Source organism: Anser anser (genome assembly GCF_964211835.1).
Source record: "Anser anser genome assembly, chromosome: 29".
NCBI classification, from domain to species: Eukaryota; Metazoa; Chordata; class Aves; order Anseriformes; family Anatidae; genus Anser; species Anser anser.
The window spans coordinates 2,107,469-2,126,665 of record NC_139750.1 but is presented as its reverse complement, the minus strand read 5'-3'; the positions used below and the strand labels follow the sequence as shown (position 1 = coordinate 2,126,665).

At 49.3% G+C, this 19,197-nt stretch overlaps 1 protein-coding gene and 1 pseudogene across 2 annotated transcripts; both read right to left on the bottom strand.

Moving 5' to 3' along the window:
* Nucleotides 1–7,624: 7,624 nt before the first annotated feature.
* LOC310887831 (olfactory receptor 6E1-like) lies at nt 7,625–9,009 on the bottom strand (the record flags this gene model as incomplete). The annotated part of the gene is given in 2 exon segments (XM_083814009.1): nt 7,625–8,040; nt 8,043–9,009. Coding segments are annotated over 2 exon segments (981 nt in total). The 5' UTR covers nt 8,608–9,009.
* A 7,857-nt stretch (nt 9,010–16,866) lies between these two features.
* On the bottom strand, nt 16,867–17,960 carry LOC310887774 (olfactory receptor 14A16-like; annotated as a pseudogene). The gene has a single exon. The product of its transcript is annotated as an olfactory receptor 14A16-like (transcript).
* Between the last annotated feature and the right edge of the window lie 1,237 nt (nt 17,961–19,197).

Genomic DNA, 19,197 nt, shown 5'->3' with positions numbered 1-19,197 from the left:
ACAGACCCTTTGCACACTCACTTTCATTCTCCCCTTCTCCGGATGGCATATTTCCAGCTGCCCAGCTGGCAATCTGCTCTGTGTTGGTTGAGTGCACTGTGAGGAACTTGGAGGCTTCAAAGAGTCCCCCACTTTTAGGGAGGTTCCTGTTGGTGGATGGCCTAAGATTTGAGAAGGGAACTGGTAGCTCTGTCCATGTGGGACTAATCTCCAAGCCCAGCAGTCAGCATTTATGTTAGCACCCATGGCCATCTGCCCCTGAGACAAGATCACTGGGAGGGATTCACCTCCTTAAAATCATAGAATCATTAAGGTTGGAGAAGACCTCCAATATCATCTGGTCCAACCATCCTCCTATCACCAATATCACCAACTAAACTATGGCCTTAAGTACTACGTCCAAGCTTTCTTTAAACACACCGAGGGACGGTGACTCCAACACCTCCCTGGCAAGCCATTCCAATGCCTGACCACTCTTTCTGGGAAAAACATTGCTCCTAATTTCCAACCTGAACCTCCCCTGGTGCAACTTGAAGCCATTCCCCCTTGTCGTACTGCTAGTTATCTGCGAGAAGAGGCTGACCCTCAACACCCCACTACTTCCTTTCAGGTAGCTGTAGAGTCCTTCCTCTTTACCCTCTTCACTGACCAAGTGACCGAGCCAGTAACCACTGAGACAAAGCCTGTTCTCACCTCAGCCTGTCCTCTGCTCTTTCTCTCCAGGCATGAAAATTGGAGGGAGGGGGCTGGAGGAAACAACACTGTCACTGTGCTGTGTGCCCTTGGCAAGTTGTACCCATTGTACAGAAAGGCTGCGCAGTAGTTTCATGCCCATTCTTCACAAGATGGGCTGTGACACGGGGTCATACTGATGCCATTCCATAGGACCTAGCTTCTCCCACTACAGCTGGGCAATGTTCTCAAAGGGGTAACCATCCTTGTTTCCGGGCTGATGTGAAGTGCCCTAAGGATCAGGACTTGCGAAGGCAGAGCCAGATCATTTCTCAGTCTGCTTGACTTCCCTGCCAGAAGCCCCACAGGTTAGAAGGGGCCTTTAGCACCTTGTTCACCTGCAGACATCTCCTCTGCAGGATGCTGAGCACCAGTGTCTGATCCTCAGCTGAACTCCACCCTGCTGCTCCAAGGAACTGATATATCCATAAGCCCCGTGTAAGAGAAAGAAAAACACTGAGATGTGGAGGGAAAAGGACAAGCAGCATGACCGAGAGAGGGGAGGGGAGAGACAGATGAGCAAGCAGAAAGGGGTCACCCTGCCCAGCCCTGCCTGCCGCCTGCCAGGCAGCACCATGGCAGAGCAGTGACTCTCAGCCCTTTGCCAGGCAGTGGGACAGGGCACATAACTGGAGAGGCAGACCTTCCTTCCTCTGGGGCTCTGGCTAAGCAGAAGGCAGCTCCTGCCCAGGACCCCCCAGCCCAGAAGGCAGAGGCTGTGCTGGGTGGGAGAGGAGAGCTGAGGGGGGTTGCTCAAGGGATGGCAGGAGGTGCCTGTCTATCCTTTGCAGCAGGGTTTCCCATTGCAGTTCCCTCCCTCCCTGCTGATCTCTGCTGCATGCAGCCATCCCTGCCAGGAGCTGCTTCTCTGTCCCCACATCTGTGCCCTGCCAGTGCTCTCAGAACCCATCCCATCTGCTGTGTGCTCAGCTCTGCCCTGCACCCTCTCAGTGTGTGCAGGTGCTGAAGAGGAGGTCACACAAGCCCTGATGAAACTGGGAAGGTGATGCTGCTGCCCTCTGAAGGCTTGCGGGTGCTGAAGGCCCTTTCTGAGGTTCCTCATAAAATCTGGGGTGACATAAAACCTTCTCTAGTCTGTACAGCTCTGTTTCCATTCCCATCCTGATGAACCAAAGAAAGGTGAAAGCACAGCTTCAAGAAAGCCTCAGCCTTGACCTTCCTTTTGAAGAGTCCCCTCTGACATGGTCTCGGGGTGCCATGGAGTTGTGAGCAGCCTGCCCCAGGCAGAAACCTCCTGTCAGCAGCAGAGCCCTGCTCTGCCTTCTGAGGGGGCTCCTTCCACTCACAGCTTCTCCCCACAGCACCCTGGGCAGCTCCTCTGCAGGCTGAGTGCTGAGCCTGGCAGGTGGCAGAGGCCCTGCCCCGGCACACAGCCCCTGGGGCACAGCAGGGACCCTGCTCTGCACCACAGCCCTGGGCACCCCTGCCTGCACCCCGGCTGCACAGCCTGCAGCCAGCCCTGTTAGAAGGAACCCTCATGTCCTGTCCCTCTGACAGCTTTGGCAGATAATCATTGATGCAGGAATCATCCCCATCCTCTACACTAGAGAAGCCAGGACAGACACTGTGACATGTCCTACCAGCCATGGGAAGTGGCAGCTGTAAAAGAACCTGTAGGATACTGCACCTGCCTGCCCTCACACAGACACACACCCCAGCTGCACAGCCTGCAGCCAGCCCTGCAAGAATGAAGTCTCATGTCCTGTCCCTCTGTTATTTATGGCAGATAATCCCTGCTCTGGAGCTTGTCATTCTTCTCTTCTCCAAAGAAACCACGAGAGTCCTCCTGAAAGCTCCCATATGCTGTGGGATTTGCCTGCAAATCTGGAGATGACACCAGGAACAACAGCTGCGTTGCCCTGCAGCCAGAGACTTACCCTGTTCAGGGCTGGGAAGATTTCTCCTGCAGTGAGCTCTCAGCAGCCTCCCTGCACACTGCCTTTAACATCTCCCTCCCTTCTCCCAGCCGCCCTTGTCCCCTGCAGGCAGTGCCCCCAGCCCTGCTGCTCTGTGCAGAGGAGCTGCTCGTGGGCAGAGCTGTCTCTCTGCAGCGCTGCCCGCTTGCCAGGAGCTCCCCTTGGGCCCAGGAGCCCAGCCCAGCTCAGCAGCACAGGGAGCTCTTCCCCTGGGTCTCCAGGGGAATCGACTTTGAAACAGGCTGAAGCAGTCACTGATTTTTCTTCTCTGAGCTGGGGGTGGACATTTACTTCCAGTGGTGTCTTTTCCCCTATTTGAAAATAAGAGTTTGGCATGAGAATTATCTTTTCTTGTCCCACTGTGAGACCGGACACCCACAAAGTGACAGGCAGGCTGCATCCCATCACTTCCAAGCACTTGTTGATACTCAGGGAGATGACATTTTTCACAGAAACTGAAATTCCTCTGTCTACATAAGCTACACAGCCAATTGCTGGCCTGGAGGATCACCATATCATAGAATGCTTTGGGTCTGGAGGGACCTTAAAGACCATCTAGTTCTAGCCCCCCTGCCATGGACAAGGGCACCGGCCACTAGACCTGGCTGCTCAAGGTCCCATCCACCCTGACCTTGAACACCAGCGGGGGGATGAGGCATCCACCACTTCTCTGAGCAACCTGTTCCAGTGACTCGCTTTTTTTTTTTTCTTTTTTAAACTGTTGCCCCTTTTCCTACTGCTACACTCCCTGATAAAGAGTCTCTCCCCATCTCCTGTTTATCTCCCCCTGTTCTCTTAAGGAGGGGGAAGGAGAAACTGGCTGTGTGTGTGGGGTGCTTGGCTACTTCCTGGGGATAAACCACAACACATCCAGGGACACAAACCTGACCGACAAGTGATAAAGGAGGCAGTGAAGGGAACCAGACATGGTCAGTCACACTGACTGGTGAGAGCATGAGAGAGAGAGAAACTGTTTATTCCAGGGAGGTTATCTGATTAGGGACCTTTTTAGATGAGAAACCAAGGGAAAGGGGGGAATGCTGGTAAGAAGCTTGTCCTATGAAGACAGCCTGTGGACTGCTGGGTAGTTTGCAGAAAAGAAGGCTGAAGGGTGACCTCGTTGCTCTCAATAACTTCCTTAGGAGGGGAAATAGAGAGGGGGGTGCCGGTCTCTTCTCCCTGGTAACCAATGGCAGGACATGTGGGAGAGGCACAAAGCTGCATCAGGGGCTGTTCAGACTGGGCATTTGGAAAATTTTCTGTACTGTGAGGGTGGTCAGACACCCGAACGGGATTTCTAGAGACCTGGTTGATGTTCTGAGACTGTCAGTGTTCAAGAGGCATTTGGATCATAGAAACATAGAATTAACGAATGGCTTGGTGAGGAAGAGACCTTAAAGATCATCCAGTTCCAAGCCCCCTGCCATGGGCAGGGATGTCACTCACTAAATCAGGTTACCCAGTGCCTCAGCCAGCCTGGTCCTGAATACCTCCAGGGCTGGAGCATCCACAACCTCTCTGGACAACCTGTTCTAGTGCCTCACTACCCTCTGAGTGAAGAATTTCTTCCTAACCTCCAATCTAAATCTCCCCATTTTTAGTTTAAAACCATTCCCCCTCTGTCATTATCAGACTAAGCAAAGAGTCGCTCTCCAACTTTTTTTTTAATAAGCTCCCTTTTGCTTATTGCTGAAAAGCCACAATAGGTCACCCCAGAGCCTTCTCTTCTGTAGGCTGAACATCCCAATCTCTCTCATCCTTCCTTCGTAGGAGGTGTGCTCCAACCCCTTGATTGTCTTTGTGGCTCCCCTCTGGACCTGTTTTAACAGATCAACATCCTTCTTGTTCTGGGGCCACCAGACCTGGACACAGTATTCTAATTCGAGCCTCATAAGAGCCGAGTAGAGGGGGACTATCACCACCTTTGACCTGATGGCCAGTCCTCTTTTGATGCAGCATAGGATGCTCTTGGACTTCCAGACTGCAAGCTCGCACTGCTGGCTCATGTCAAGCTTTTTGTCTACCAGAAGCCCCAAGTCCTTCTGTGCAGGGCTGCTCTCAATCAGTTCTTCTCTCAGTCTGTACTCATGTCTGGGATTGCCCTGGCCCAGGTGCAGCACCTTGCACTTGGACTTGTTAAACCTCTTTAGGTTCACATTGGCCCAAATCTCAACCTTGTCCAAGTCCTTTGGATGCCATCCCTTTCTTCTATTGTATCAACTGCAACACTCAGCTTGGTGTCATCTGCAAACTTGCTGAGGGTGTATTCGATCCCACTGTCTATGTCACTGGCCTCCAGTCTGCTCAAGAAAGGGGATATGGTGGGTACACACCACATGACACCCAATGGTTTTACCTTCATGACCGTGGGGAGGACATGAGAAGATGGGATGGGAAATCTACCTTGACCCTAGAGGCACGGACATGTGAGTTGCAAGGAAAGACAATTGCCAAAGGTGGGGGGTGGGGGTGGGGGGGGTGTGCTTCTGAGAAAATTGCTGCTCCCATTTCCAGTAGGCAGTCCCTGAGACACAGTGACAAATACTATGAGGGGCTCTGCTTCCAGCCAGGTGGAGGGAAGAGACAGTTGGGTTTATTGGACTGTGTGGATTTGATGGCCTGGAACATCAGACACACAAGAGTATAAGGCTCAAGTGGACACTGGTGTAAAGTGTACTGTAATGCAATTAAGCTATAAAGGTTCAAATCCATTTGTATTTCTGGAGTGACATTGGGTTCCCAACTGGTGACTGTGTTGGAGGCTGAAGTGAGTCTAACTGGGAAGGAGTGGCAAAAGCACCCCATTGGGACTGCCCTGGAGGCTCCATGCATCCTTGGCATGTACTACTTCAAGAGAGGGTACTTCCAGGATCCAAAAGGGTTCCAGTGGGCTTTTGACATATCTGTCTTGGAGATGGAGGACATTAAACAGCTGTCTGCCTTGACCCGGTCTCTCACAGGACCCTTCTGTTGTGGGGTTGCTGAGGGTTGAAGAACAGCAGGTGCTGATGGCTACCCCAGTGGTGCACCTGAGGCAGTATCACACTAACTGAGACTCCCCGATTCCCATCCATGAGCTGGTTCATCAAGTGGAGAGCCAAGGGGTGAACAGCAAGTCTCGCTCACCCTTTAATAGTCCCATATGGCCAGTGGACTATCGTGGCCTGAAGGAAGTCATGCCACTGCTGAGTGCTGCAATGCCAGCCATGGTAGAACTTCAATATGAACTAGAGTCAAAGGCAGCCAAGCGGTATGCCACAACTGATATCACTGATGTGTTTTTCTCCATCCCTTTGGCAGCAGCATGCAGACCACAGCTTGCTTTCCCTTGAAGGGCTGTCCAGTCCACCTGGAATTGACTGTTCCAGGGGTGGAAACACAGCCCTACCATTCGCCATGGACTGATCCAGACTGCACTGAACAGGGGGAAGCTCCGGAATACCTGCAGTATATTGATGAAAACATGGTGTGGGGTGACAGAGCAGCAGGAGATTTTCAGGAAACAAAGACAATAATCCAAATCCTTCTGAAAACCAGTTTTGCTTTAAAACAAAATACAATCAAAGGAACTGTACAGGAGAACCCATTTATTATACCTTTAGAGTACTTTTCCAAAAGTTACACAGGAGAGATGGGATCACTTCTCTTAAGAGCTCTGAAGGTTATAGTCAAGTCTTACTTAAGTCTGAACTGTATATTTCCCTTCATTTTTTCATCTTAATTTAAGGTTTTGACCACCGCATTGAATATCTCCAGCTTTTGCAAGAGTTTTGAAGCTTGAAGTTATGGTGCCTTTATAGATTTTAATCTCCTTGTCTTTTTCATCCCATGCTTTCAGGGCTCCTATCTGTTTCTCAGCATCCTGGGTTTGACCTGTACAGCAGGACAGTTGACATTTGTAATCTTTGTTTTCATGGATCAGATCTCTTCCACTTCAGTATTCAGGTTCTCTCGTTTCTTAGTATTTTTTCCTCTTAATCCATTTATTTTTTGGCTGTAGAAGATCTCACCTGTGTTGGCAATACTGTGCACTTCAGTCAGTTTTCTCTTGCCCTTTTGTCTTTCCGCTCCTTTCAGCCTTGCTGCACCTATGTCATATACAGAGATGGTTTTGTGCCCAGCAGGCACACACTCTGGCAGCCCGAGAGAGCTGAGGCTGCTGCAGCTCCATGTCCCTGGGTTCAACCCGAGCAGGGCAGAGCATATACTCCTGGAAGGCACACACACAAGCCTCTCCGGCTGAGTAGGACGGAGACACATTAGTGAGAAACGTAAAGTGGTTTTGTGTGTGCGTGCATGCTTGTGTGTGTGTGCAAGGTGGATCCCTCCAACAGCTGGGCTCAGACACTCAGCCTCCCCAGGACATGTCCCTGGCTCCCATTCTCTCCACTTGAGGGCATCTGAACAGGCCTTCTGACACCCTGGTTCTAGTCCAGTTGCTGCATTCAGCCCCATGTACACACACAATGTGTCCCCACAGCCCTTGGCAGCAACCCCCCTAATCCATACGGTGATGCAGAGAGCTGCTGCCAGTGACTCATCTGGATGGGTTTCCTGCCTGGACACCGGGGTGATGGTCCACCCAAGGCAGTCCTGGAAGGAGCTGGGACAAGATCTTGGTTCCGCAGGAGCCTGTGACTTGGGTTTCCACCTGCCATTGTGCTTTGTGATTTTCCTGCCTCATGGAGATGGGCCCTTGATGAGCTCAGGGCTCTCCTGTGCTGGGCCTGGAAGCAGCCAGGGCAGGGCATGAACTGAGTCACTAGTCCTGCCACCGCTTCCCTGGGCCTTCCTTTTGCGTGCAGATGCACTTCTTATCAAACAGCCTAACACAATCCAGGAGGAACATAAACCTCTGGAGACATCTACTTGTGGAGGTCACATACATATGGAGGTGGTATTACATAAGATATGACAGCAGAGAACTCAAATTACTCTTCAGAACTGCACCACGATTAGGGGAAAAGCTGTGCTGTTGCACGGGCCATGGCTTCCTTCAGGGCCAGCATCACGGCCTTGTTTCTAAGACTGTAGATGAAGGGGTTTAAGAATGGGTACAGGACAGTGTTCAGCAAAGCTACAATGCTGTTGGTCTCCAAAGAAACATGTCCTGAGGGATGTGCGTAGAGAGCAATGCAGCTTCCATAGGCAATGGCCAAGGTGGTGAGATGGGAAGAACATGTAGCAAAAGCTTTTTTCCTCCCAGAGGCTGCTGGCATTTGTAGAATACAGAGAAAGATGCTTGTGTAAGATGCCAGAGTTAGACACAAGGAAGACAGCACGATAAACAATATGAAAACTGAGTCTATTTTCCAAAGCAGGGTGACGTCAGAGCAGGAAAGTTGGAATAAGGGGGTGTTGTCACAAAAAAATGCTCAATCTTGTTCAAACCACAGAAAGTGAGCTTTGAGAGCAGCACCAGGCGGTAACTAAAGAACATGAAGCCCATGACCCAAACAGCAGCAACCAGCTGGATGCAGAGCCGATGTTTCATGATGGCAACATAGCGCAATGGCTGGTGGATGGCAACGTAACGGTCAAAGGACATGACAACAAGGAGAGTGAACTCTGCACCACTCAGGGCAAAATAGAAGGAGGACTGGGCAAAGCAGCCAGCTACTGAGATTGTTCTCCTGCCAGAGCTCAGAATTACCAACAGTTTGGTGCTTGTGGAGGATGCAAACCAGATTTCCAGGAATGCCAGATTGCCAATGAAAAAGTACATGGGGGTTTGCAGGCGGTTATCCACACACACCAGGAAAATGATGGCTGCATTCCCCATCACCGTTGTCAGGTACATGAGTAGAAGGAGCAGGCAGAGAAATAGCTGTAGCCTTTGATCAAGCCCTGAGAAGCCTGAGAGGATGAATTCAGAAATGACAGTTCCATTGCCTGTTGCCATGCCCAATTTCCATTCATCCTGCTGAGGCAGGAACATGGCAAAACCAAGTAAAATAATTTCATGGTCTGGACAGAAGGCTATCTCCTTCCTTCTCTCTTCCTTGCTTGCAGGCTTCCTATACAACACACACAGAAATTCCTTTGGACATTCCTCACACCCTGGCTTTTCTGTTTCACATATCTGGTAGAGTCCTCAGAGAATTTCTTGTCTTCTTTCCACCTTTGTCCATCAGCCACAAGCGATTCTTGCTACAAAAACACAAGGCTAAGAATGGATTGTTACTCTGTTGTACTCCACTCCTGGGAAATTCCACTCAGAACAATTGCAAACATCCATCATACCAATGTTTCAAAAGGAAATCTCATCTCCTGTACAAAGATTTTCTATTATGTAGATTCTAAACAATCAGTTCAAATATGTACATTGAAAGTTATTCTCTCTCCTCTTCAGTACTTGCCTTTTTGGACTAGCAACATCTGGGGATCCCTTGCTTAATTTCAAAATAAGAAAATTTCAAGTACATCTTTTGTAATGCCCTGATTACTTCTATGTCATCTTCCCTTGTTTCTTTAGGAAAGAGGGAAAATGGGGACCAAGTGTAGCTTGCATTTTTTAGTACTCTTAATTAAGGCCAAAATTCATTATGGTCCCACCAGGTCAGTGGAAATGGATCTGTCACACAATTTCATCTGACCTCATTCTGTGCCAAAATGCAGTTGTTTCCAAACAGTTGCTCTTCTCTCCTACTATCAAATGTCCTCACCTAAATGCCTTACTTTTCTGAGAGCTGGAAAAATCTTGTCATCTTCAAAAGCTTAAGGACAGTCCTTGCTGTACAAAGAGGAAGCACCTAAAACCAAAGAAGCAAACAAACAAAAACGCCAAATACTACTGTGTGGGTTTATATTTCAGTTGTCTAAAAGTCACATCCTTCAGGCTGAGCAATTTAACTTACTCCCATACTGTCAATGCTGAGAGACAGAAGAGCATCTGAAAGAGATTCCTCACCTTTATTTCTCATGGCAGCTCTAGGCTGGGATGACCCAGCCACGAGGGCTTTCTCTTGTCTCCATTGACTGTTGGGGGAGCCTCGGGAGAACAAGTTCTCACAGGCACCAGGAGTGAAGTAGATGAAACTCATTACTCACGTCTCAAGTCTCTGATTATTTTAGTAAATTATTCTCTTCTGTAAATCAAACTACTCCTCTAACAGGAACATAAAGAAAACTAAAACAAAAACCACAAGAGAAATTGATTTAATAAAGACGGAAATTTTCCCCTTCACCTTTCCCTATGTGTTTAGACATAGAAAGGATCAGAGCAGATGACTACAAAAAAAGAACACCTCAAAACGTAAAGGTGGAGGAGGAGATGATGGGTTAGAGGCAGTGAAGTGGTTTCTCTGTGGGCTGTGTTGTCCCCTCAGGTCCTGTCCCAGGACAGAATGGGTCCACTTAGGCAGTAAAATGGGAAGCTCAGAAACGGGGAGTACTCCATGTTTGCATGGACATTTCAGCCTGGGACTTGGGCTGCTCTTAGACCCCAAGTGACCCTCCTTGCTCTTTGCCTCTAGACCGGCAAAGGGAAATCTCTGCACTGGCTTCATCTGGAAAACTTGTTGAGATTAACCCATTAGCTGTAATTGCTTTAGCAAAAGCTCAAGCCCAGGCACCAACAGCAGTATGTTGTGGTTTAGCCCCGACAATCAGCTAAGCACTGAGGGGATCTGATCGAAGACCATTTCCCATGCAACGAGGAAAAATAAGAATGGGAGGCAGTGATAGGAAACCAGTCTGGTCAGTCACATCAATCACAGCATCACAAAAACAGAAAGATTTGCGTTTGAAAGGACCTTAAAGATCGTCTATTTCCAATTGCCCTGCCATAGGCAGGGACAACTTCCACGAGACCAGGTTGCTCAAAGCCCCATCCAACCTGGCCTTGATGAATTCCAGGGGTAGGGCACCCACAGCTCCTCTGATCAATCAGTTCTAGTGCCTCACCACCCTCAGAGAAAATAATTTCTTCTGAATATCCAGTCTAAATCTACCCTCTTTTAGTTTAAAAGCTACTGGAAATGCAGGACAGGGAGACCCACTGGGCACAACTGTTTGTGCTGCTGCTGCTAAGGACAAGAGATATGGATCCCCATCTGTCTCAGGAGACTCACACTGAAATGTAGGTGCACGGGGTTCACATCCAAGCCTGATACATGAACTCCTTATCCTGGTGGTGATACTCAGGGAAGAGGAGCACTCTTTTGTCAGCACTCTGGGAGGCAGTGCACAGCAGCTGTCCCGGTCCCTGTCTTTTCTACCTCCTGCAGCCACTGTCAATGAGGGACAGTCACCTTAAAGGCCTATGTCATGCTCTTCTGATCCATGCAGAGGTTTCAGATACCCAAAGGCACCAGAAATGTCCCCAGAAACCATTGTCCAGGCTATCCCATCCATTTTTATTCACAGACTCTCATCTGCATGGTACCTCTCCTCCAGCTGGACTCCACCCATCCCAGATAATTGCATTGCCATAGAAGGTCTTGGTGGGCTGCACCAGCTCACTGCTTTGGAAACTTGTTTGTCCATGTTTCATTTGGGCCATTGTCCATGGTGGGGATGGGGAGAAGCTCCTTTCCTCTTCTTGCCTCCCACCTGGCTGCTTCATCTGGATGAAACTTCGGCTGATGAGCTGCAGGCCAGAGAAAAATCTTGTGTCTCCAGAGAAAGATTCTCATCAGCCAAAGAGTTCATCCAGCAAAGATCTGCATGGGTTGTGTTTGTTGAAATTTGGGAAACAGAGTACTAAAATTGTGCTCTCCAGTGGGCTAAAGCAGCCCTGTGTTTCAGTTCTCCTCTCTCCACGGAGGAAGGATTTTGCCAGCTGGCACTGAGCAAACTATTCTATATTTTAAGTGTACTCCTTGATGTTATAGCAAGAAATAGATATATAATTAAAAGCATTACATACGTTTATATATCTAAAACATTTCCTTAGTTTTATTACATTCTTTAAAGTTCGTCATCAGATAAGGGAAGAGCTACCGATGCCATCTACGTGGACTTGTGTAAGGCTTTTGATATGGTCTCCTACAACATACTCCATTAAACTGGAGGAATACAGGTTTGGTGGACTGACTGTTAGAGGGAGAAAAGAATTGAATAAATGGCCTCCTCCAAAGAGTTATATTCAATGTTTTAAGAACCAAGTGGAAACCAGTAAGGAGTGGTATCACTTAAGGGTTCATGCAGGGCCCTACTATTAATACCATCATTACCAACATGGAGAGTGAAATTGAGTACACCCTCAACAAGTTTTCAGTTGACACCAGGCTGAGTGGTGCAGCTGACATGCAAGTGGGAAGGAATGCCATCCACAGGGACCTAGACACACTTGACAAGTTTACTCATGAGAAACTCCTGAAAGTCAGCAAGGCCAAGTGCAAGGTGTTACACCTAGGTAATGGAAAGCCCCACTCTCCATATAAATTTGGGGATGAATAGATTGTGAGACTGCTTGCTCAGAGGGAATTGTACTGGTGTACTCTAAATGAGGAAGATCTGGCTATCAGCTGGCAGTGTGCACTTGCATCCCAGAAAGCGGACATCATCCATTGCATGAGAAGAAGAGAGACCAGCAGGTCGAGGGAGGTGATTCCTTTATTTGTCTCTTTCCTAGAGAGTCCCCACCAGCAGTACTGCATCCAGTTCTGGGATCCCCAATGCAAAAAAAAGACATAGAGCTGTTAGGGTGGCTGAAGAGGAAGGCCATGAAAATGATCAGAGAGCTGGAAGATTTCCCATGCAAAGAAAAGCTGAGAGAGTTGAGGTTGTTTAACCTAGAGAAGGCGCCAGGGAGGCCTTATTGCTGCCTTATTGCTGCCTTTTCATAAAATCACAGAATGGCTTGGTTTGGAAGGGGTCTCATCTAGTTCCAACCCCCCTGCAATAGGAAATGATGCTACCCACTAGATCAGGTTGCCCAGGGCCTCATCTAACCTTGTCTTGAACACCTCTACGAACAAGGCATCCACAAGCTCTCTGGGCAACCTGTTCCAGTGCCTCACCACCCTCTGAGTGGAGAATTTCCTCCTAACCTCTAATCTAAATTTCCCCTCTTTTAGTTTGAAGCCACTCCCCTTTGTCCTGTCATTATCCAATTGAGCAAGGAGTTGCTCCCCATCTTTTTTATAAGTCCCTTTCAAGTACAGAAATCTGCAATGAGTTCCCCCCAGAGCCTTATGAGGGTCTGTAGTGACAAGACAAGGTGTCATGCTTTTGAGCTGTAAAAGCTGATTTAGATTGGATATAAGGAGATACTTTTACAGTGAGAGTAGTTAGACATTAGAACATTTCCCAGAGAAGCTGTGGATTCCCCATCACTAGAAGTGTTCAAAGTCAGGTTGGAAAGGCCTTTGAACAACGTGATGTAGTGACAGATGCCCCTGCCCATGACAGAGGGATTGGATTGGATGATCTTAGAGTCCTGTTCCAGCACAAATCTTTCCAAGATTCTTTCATTCTTTGATTCTACTATTCCATGATCTAGTCATTGCTTGGAGTTTCAGAGAGTCCAAACTTTCCGTTTCTATATGTAGACTAGAAGTATATTTAGGAAAGTCCTGAACTTTATTTTTACATAATCTTTCATGTCTACAGACTAGGGAAAACAAAAAAAACAAACAAAAAAATTGGTTATAACTTGTGGGAGATGAGCTTCATTGGGTACAGCATGGAACTAGCAAACACTTAAGAGAGTGTGCTTTATTGATTATTAAGCTTTCTCATACTTTATTTTAGTTTGCTTGCAATTAAGAATCATCCTTCTCTACCTGTGTGCAGCCTGTTCTCTAAGGAAAGCAGGAGGGAGTTGGGACAGGGAACTACAAGGTGCAACTGCAGACTTGAGTGGAGAAGTCTGATGTCAGGAGAAGTGATGCAAGTCCTAGGGGATCAATGAGAGAAATGGGGCGAGACTGGGAGGAGAGGAGCAAGGTTGTCTGTACAGTGTCAAACTTCTCCTACCTGTCCAGACCTCTTTCAGAGACTCTGTGTCTTAAGAAAGGCTTTCTGTGTCTTAATAAGCCCCAAGGTGTAGTTGCAGACAAGTTTATCAGCTTCAGCTCCTGAGAGGAGACTGATGAAATCTCTCAGAAAGCCAAAGTCAGAAGCCAAACCCAAAGTCCTTCAGAGCATTGCTTGGTCCTGCTGAGGGCCATTACTGACAAAGCCCCATGGACTCCTTAGGGCAGGTAATTGGAGGCCATGATTACAGGTAGGCCAAGGCTCTGTGCAGGTGGCTCTGAGGCTGAGAAAATACTGGCTTTTTTTCATCAAGCAGAAAGGCCAAGCCTTGCTTGAAGCTCTGGGCAGAGAGGTCCTGTCCCTCATGTGGGGCTCTGGGCTCTTCCTCAGGCAGTGGCATGTGGGGTATGCAGTGCCAAGTGAAAGACAGTGGTGCGACATCCCCTGGCCTCTGTCAGGAGTTGCAAAGAGGAGATGAGGCCCCAGTTGTATCATCTCGTTAAAAAACAATGTCTCCTCCTAGGCCTTGGTGGCAGGGAGACCTACCATAGCCCAGGGGACAAGACCTTGGCTTTCTTGGCTATGTCTAGCCTTGCCAGTGCCCTTGTCCATTGCCACCACTGGCTGTCCTATGCTGTCCCACACCTTTCCCTTTTTCCCTGTAGGCTACAAACATCCATCTTGCTTTCCTACCTGGCACTCACATGGGAATTGCTGTGCCTTTATTGACGTCTGTATCCTCTCCAGCTGTGCCCTGAAACACAAACCCATGGACTGATTATAGATTCCAGGTGTCCTCTGACACAGTATTGCACACCCCTTCCACTCACTTATCTTCCCTCTCACATCCACCCCCCATCACCGAAGCTTCCCTTTGAAGCAGGTTTTCTCTCACATGCCGTTTCCTCTAAACAAGGAAAGTTCCAACATCGCAGAAACCACCTTCACACAGGCTTCCACACCCATCAGCCTTCCTGGGGCCCACCAGCTGACTAGATGGAATGAACCTCACCATGATCTTCCAGGCCATGTGTCCTTCCTGCTGGCCTTTCAGCTCCTCAGAAAGACACAACTAAGCCACATGCCTGCTGCTCCCCAGTCATGTACTCAGGCACAAGACACTTGACAACCCACAGTCAGCGCCACTATTTCATGGGCCTTTCAGGTATTTGGGCAGAGGGCATCACACAAGCACCATGCCAGACAGGTGCCTTCTGCTGGCCTGTGAGAGATGCTGGTAAATGTGAGCCTAAAAGCCCATCTGGCAGCCAGGAGTCAAGGGCTGACCTGGCAGCTACTTCAGAAAGATGGGATCTCCCACTCCCATGCACCTTCTCATGGCCTTTCAGCTTCTCTGGTGGACAGGATAGACCTATGTGCAAGGTCTATTAGGTACAAAGGCAGGAGTGACTTTGAAATAGATTTACACTCTTTGCATGTCAGTGGCTCCCCAGTTCCTTATGACAGCTAACATGACACCCACATAGAGCAGCCATGTGCCCGGAGGTGGCTTATCAGGTCCTCAGGCAGAAGTGCCACGACACCCACCTGCACAGCCATGGGCCTCCTGCTGCCTTCTGCGGTCCTGAGGCACAGCTGACCTCAGCAGAGCATCCCCACCCGTCTCCTCCTTGAGTCTTATGACGTGACCAGATCCATGTCACCGCTTCCAAGACCAAGTGATTGCTGCAGGACATCCTAAGCCCTTCCCAGCCTCATGGGGCCAAAACCCACCACTTACATGATAGGAGTGTAGGAATGAGAGATTTGAGGATTAGTTGTTCAAGTTAGAGTTTAGGGATTAAATCTTGCCTTCCAGGTTTAGGGACTGGGTAGAGTCTTAGAGGGAGAGTTGGGTGTTCTGCTTTGGGTACCCAGCCAGGGTTTAGGGTAGCATCTAAATTTTTGGTTAGGAATGTATTAAATGCTTTTTATGGCATGGGGGTTGTTGTTAAGGCTGGCAATTTAATGCTAGGGATTAAGGTATATGCATTAACGAGAGCGATAGGTTAAAAATAATGGAAACAGGTGATGTGGATGGGGCTGGACCGCAAAGTAGGATTTGAGGCTGGAGATTAGAGAAGTGGATTCCTTCAATCCACTTTTCAGGTTCCTGGTTAGAAATATAGCCAGGACATAACATGAATATTTTCCCAGTGAGTGTTGCAGAAGCATCAGCCTTCCTTGAACCCTTGTCACCTCTTCAAAATCTTTCCTTCTGTTAGCCAAGACTCTCTTCTTTTCCCCAGAGTCTCCCATGTTTATTCTTCTGGCTTTCCCGTGACCTCCCCAAATGCGTCACCCTGTCACGTGACCTCACAGCCAGCACCCACAGGGCTACAAGGAGCTGTTGTGCTCAGGAGGCCTCTTCCCTGCCCCCCCCATTAGCACCATGTGCAGGGGATGCCCTGCACAATCCCTCAGGTACTCTGCCTGCCAACCAGCTCATGCTTCAGAAGGCCTCCCACATGTCCAGACTCATTCTTCCTCATGCATCCTTTAGCAACTCCAGGGCATCCTGAAGCAAATGGCCACCCTGGTGTGGAAAAATGATTAAAGAACTGAACATATATTTTAGGAACAAGTTGAGAACTCTACAGAGAAGTTGTTGCTGTGAAAGTAATAATTCCTAGTATTCCTTAATTCAGCTGTTTTCCCAGGGGACCATACCACCACGACAAGTCCATCCCTTTGCAATATCCATGAGAGCAGCTTTGGAAGAAGAGCTGAGCCTTCAGGCACTGCCCTCAGCACATCCCCTTTTATGTTGAAGATGCTGGTACAGAGCCAGCTGTGTTAGAGAAGTGCCCCTGGCCTGTCCCTGCCTGTGGACACAGGACTGCCCCACAGCAGCACGGTGAGCAAGGGACAAGAGCAATCAGTCCTCACAACAACACAAGGGCTCTGAAGGAGAGCGTGGGAGGTGAAAGAGGGCGACTTAGGAAAGACCCAGCTGTTTGGCTCCATGGCAGTGCTGCTGTGCCAGGATTCTTTTTCCCTCCACCTCTGCACACAGCGAAGTCCCCCTGCAGCTCCACCACAGGTCTCCAAGAAACCATCCCAGGCAAACTCGTCACTGCAGGATCCGTGCTTTTATATGTCCTTTAAATGAACCTTGTTTACACCAAGACTCAGAGTCACATGAAACATTAGATAGAGAAATTGAAGGGGAAGAAACAGGATTTTTTCATAGACAAAATATATCACAATTTAAGTAACGCAAAAAGAAAATGAAAACGCACATGAAATATGCCTTCGCCTTTAATAAGTTATTTTATGAGTGATATGCAGAAGACAGGCAGTTTACTGCTTCTGAAAAACATCCCATCATCACTTTCCACACTGCATCCTTCAGCTCCTGGTTCCTCATGCTGTAGATGAGGGGGTTCACTGATGGAGGCACCACCGAGTACAGAACTGCCAGCAAAAGATTGAGGGAGGAGGAGGACATGGAGGGGGGCTTCAGGTAGGAAAATATTGCAGTGCTGATGAACAGGGAGACCACAGCCAGGTGAGGGAGGCACGTGGAAAAGGCTTTGTGCCGTCCCTGCTGCGAGGGGATCCTCAGCACTGCCCTGAAGATCTGCACATAGGACAGCACAAGGAAAACAAAACATGCAAATAATAAACAGGCACTAACCACAAGAAGCCCAATTTCCCGGATATAGTCATCTGAGCAGGAGAGCTGGAGGATCTGGGGAATTTCACAGAAGAACTGGTCCAGGGCATTGCCTTGGCAGAGGGGGAGGGAAAAGGTATTGGCAGTGTGCAGCACAGCATAGAGAAAAGTACTGCCCCAGGCAGCTGCTGCCATGTTGACACAATTTCTGCTGTCCATTATTGTCCTGTAGTGCAGGGGTTTGCAGATGGCAACGTAGCGGTCATAGGCCATGATGGTGAGAAGATAAAACTCTGCTGTGAGAAAGAGAGCTAACATGAAGAACTGGGTAGCACAACCTGCATAGGAAATGGCCGTGGTGTCTCAGAGGAAATTGGCCATGGCTTTGGGAACAGTGGTGGTAATAGTGCCCAGGTCGAGGAGGGCGAGGTTGAGGAGGTAGAAGTACATGGGGGTGTGGAGGTGGTGGTCGCAGGCTACGGCTGTGAGGATGAGGCCGTTGCCCAGGAGGGCAGCCAGGTAGATGCCCAGGAAGAGCCCGAAGTGCAGGAGCTGCAGCTCGCGTGTGTCTGTGAATGGCAGGAGGAGGAACTCAGTGGGGAAGCTGCTGTTGGACATTTGCTGCCTCTGGGTATGCTTGGCTGTCCATGGAGGAATTTAAAGAGACAAGTTAGATAGTGTTTTCTGAGTAAAATCAGGTTTCACTGAAACATCCTGAACAAGACACACTGCCTCATCCAGGGAAGAATACATGCTCCTGACTGGAGGTCTTGTCTTGATTTCCTAAGAGTGCCACAGAGATGACATTAATCAACTTCGCTCTCTCGAAGGGTCAGTACTGCCCTTTATGTACATGGTAAAGGGCAGCAGGACTGATCCATTTTCCTTGTTCTTCCTGTCCTCCATGGTAGCAGAATGGAAGCAGGTACTCCAGAGAGTGCTTTTCATTCAGGTAGTGTAGGCGTTGGTCTTCCCTCTCAAGAATCTCCCTCAAAGATGTCCTCAGGGCACTGTGGAGCTGTGAGCAGCCTGCCCCAGGCACCAGCCTCTGGGCATCACCAGGACCCTGCCCTGCCCTGCCCTGATAAGGGGGCTCCTTCCACCACAGCTTCTCCCCACAGCACCCAGGCCATCTCCCCGAGCAAGATGTGTGCTGAGCCTGGCAGGCGGCAGAGGCCCTGCCCCAGCACACAGCCCCTGGGGCACAGCAGGGACCCTGCTCTGCACCACGGCCCTGGCCACCCCTGCATGCACCCCAGCTGCAGAGTCTGCAGCCAGACCCACAAAAAGAAGCCCTCATGTCCTGTCCCTCTGACAGCTTTGGCAGATAATCCCTGCTCTGGAGGTTTTCACTCCCCTTTTATACAAAGAAACTCTGAGGGTTCTTCTGAAAGTTCCCCTACGCTGCAGGATTTGCCAGCAAATCTGGAGATGGCACCAGGAACAACAGCTGCCCTGCCCTGCAGCCAGAGACTTACCCTGTTCAGGGCTGGGAAGATTTCTCCAACACTGAGCTCTCAGCAGCCCCCCTCCACACTGCCTTTAACATCTCCCTCCCTTCTCTCAGCCGCCCTTGTCCCCTGCAGGCAGTGCCCCCAGCCCTGCTGCGCTGTGCAGAGGAGCTGCTCGTGGGCAGAGCTGTCTCTCTGCAGCACTGCCCGCTTGCCAGGGGCTCCCCTTGGGCCCAGGAGCCCAGCCCAGCTCAGCAGCACAGGGAGCTCTTGACAAGTCCCTGGGCCTCCGGGTGAATCAACTCTGAAACAGACTGAAGTAATCATTTATGTTCCTTCCCTCCCCTGGAGAGGGACCACTGCCCTTCCTCATTTCAGAAGAGGTATGATATCCAAGAATCACCTTTCCAGGTCCTGGTTTTAGGCAGAACACCCACACAAGGACAGGGAAGGATCTGCCTTCCCCCTTCTTAGGGAAGGGTTTCAGCTGAGTCAATCAAGGCATCTCCTTCTTTATTTGCAATCCAGAGGCTAG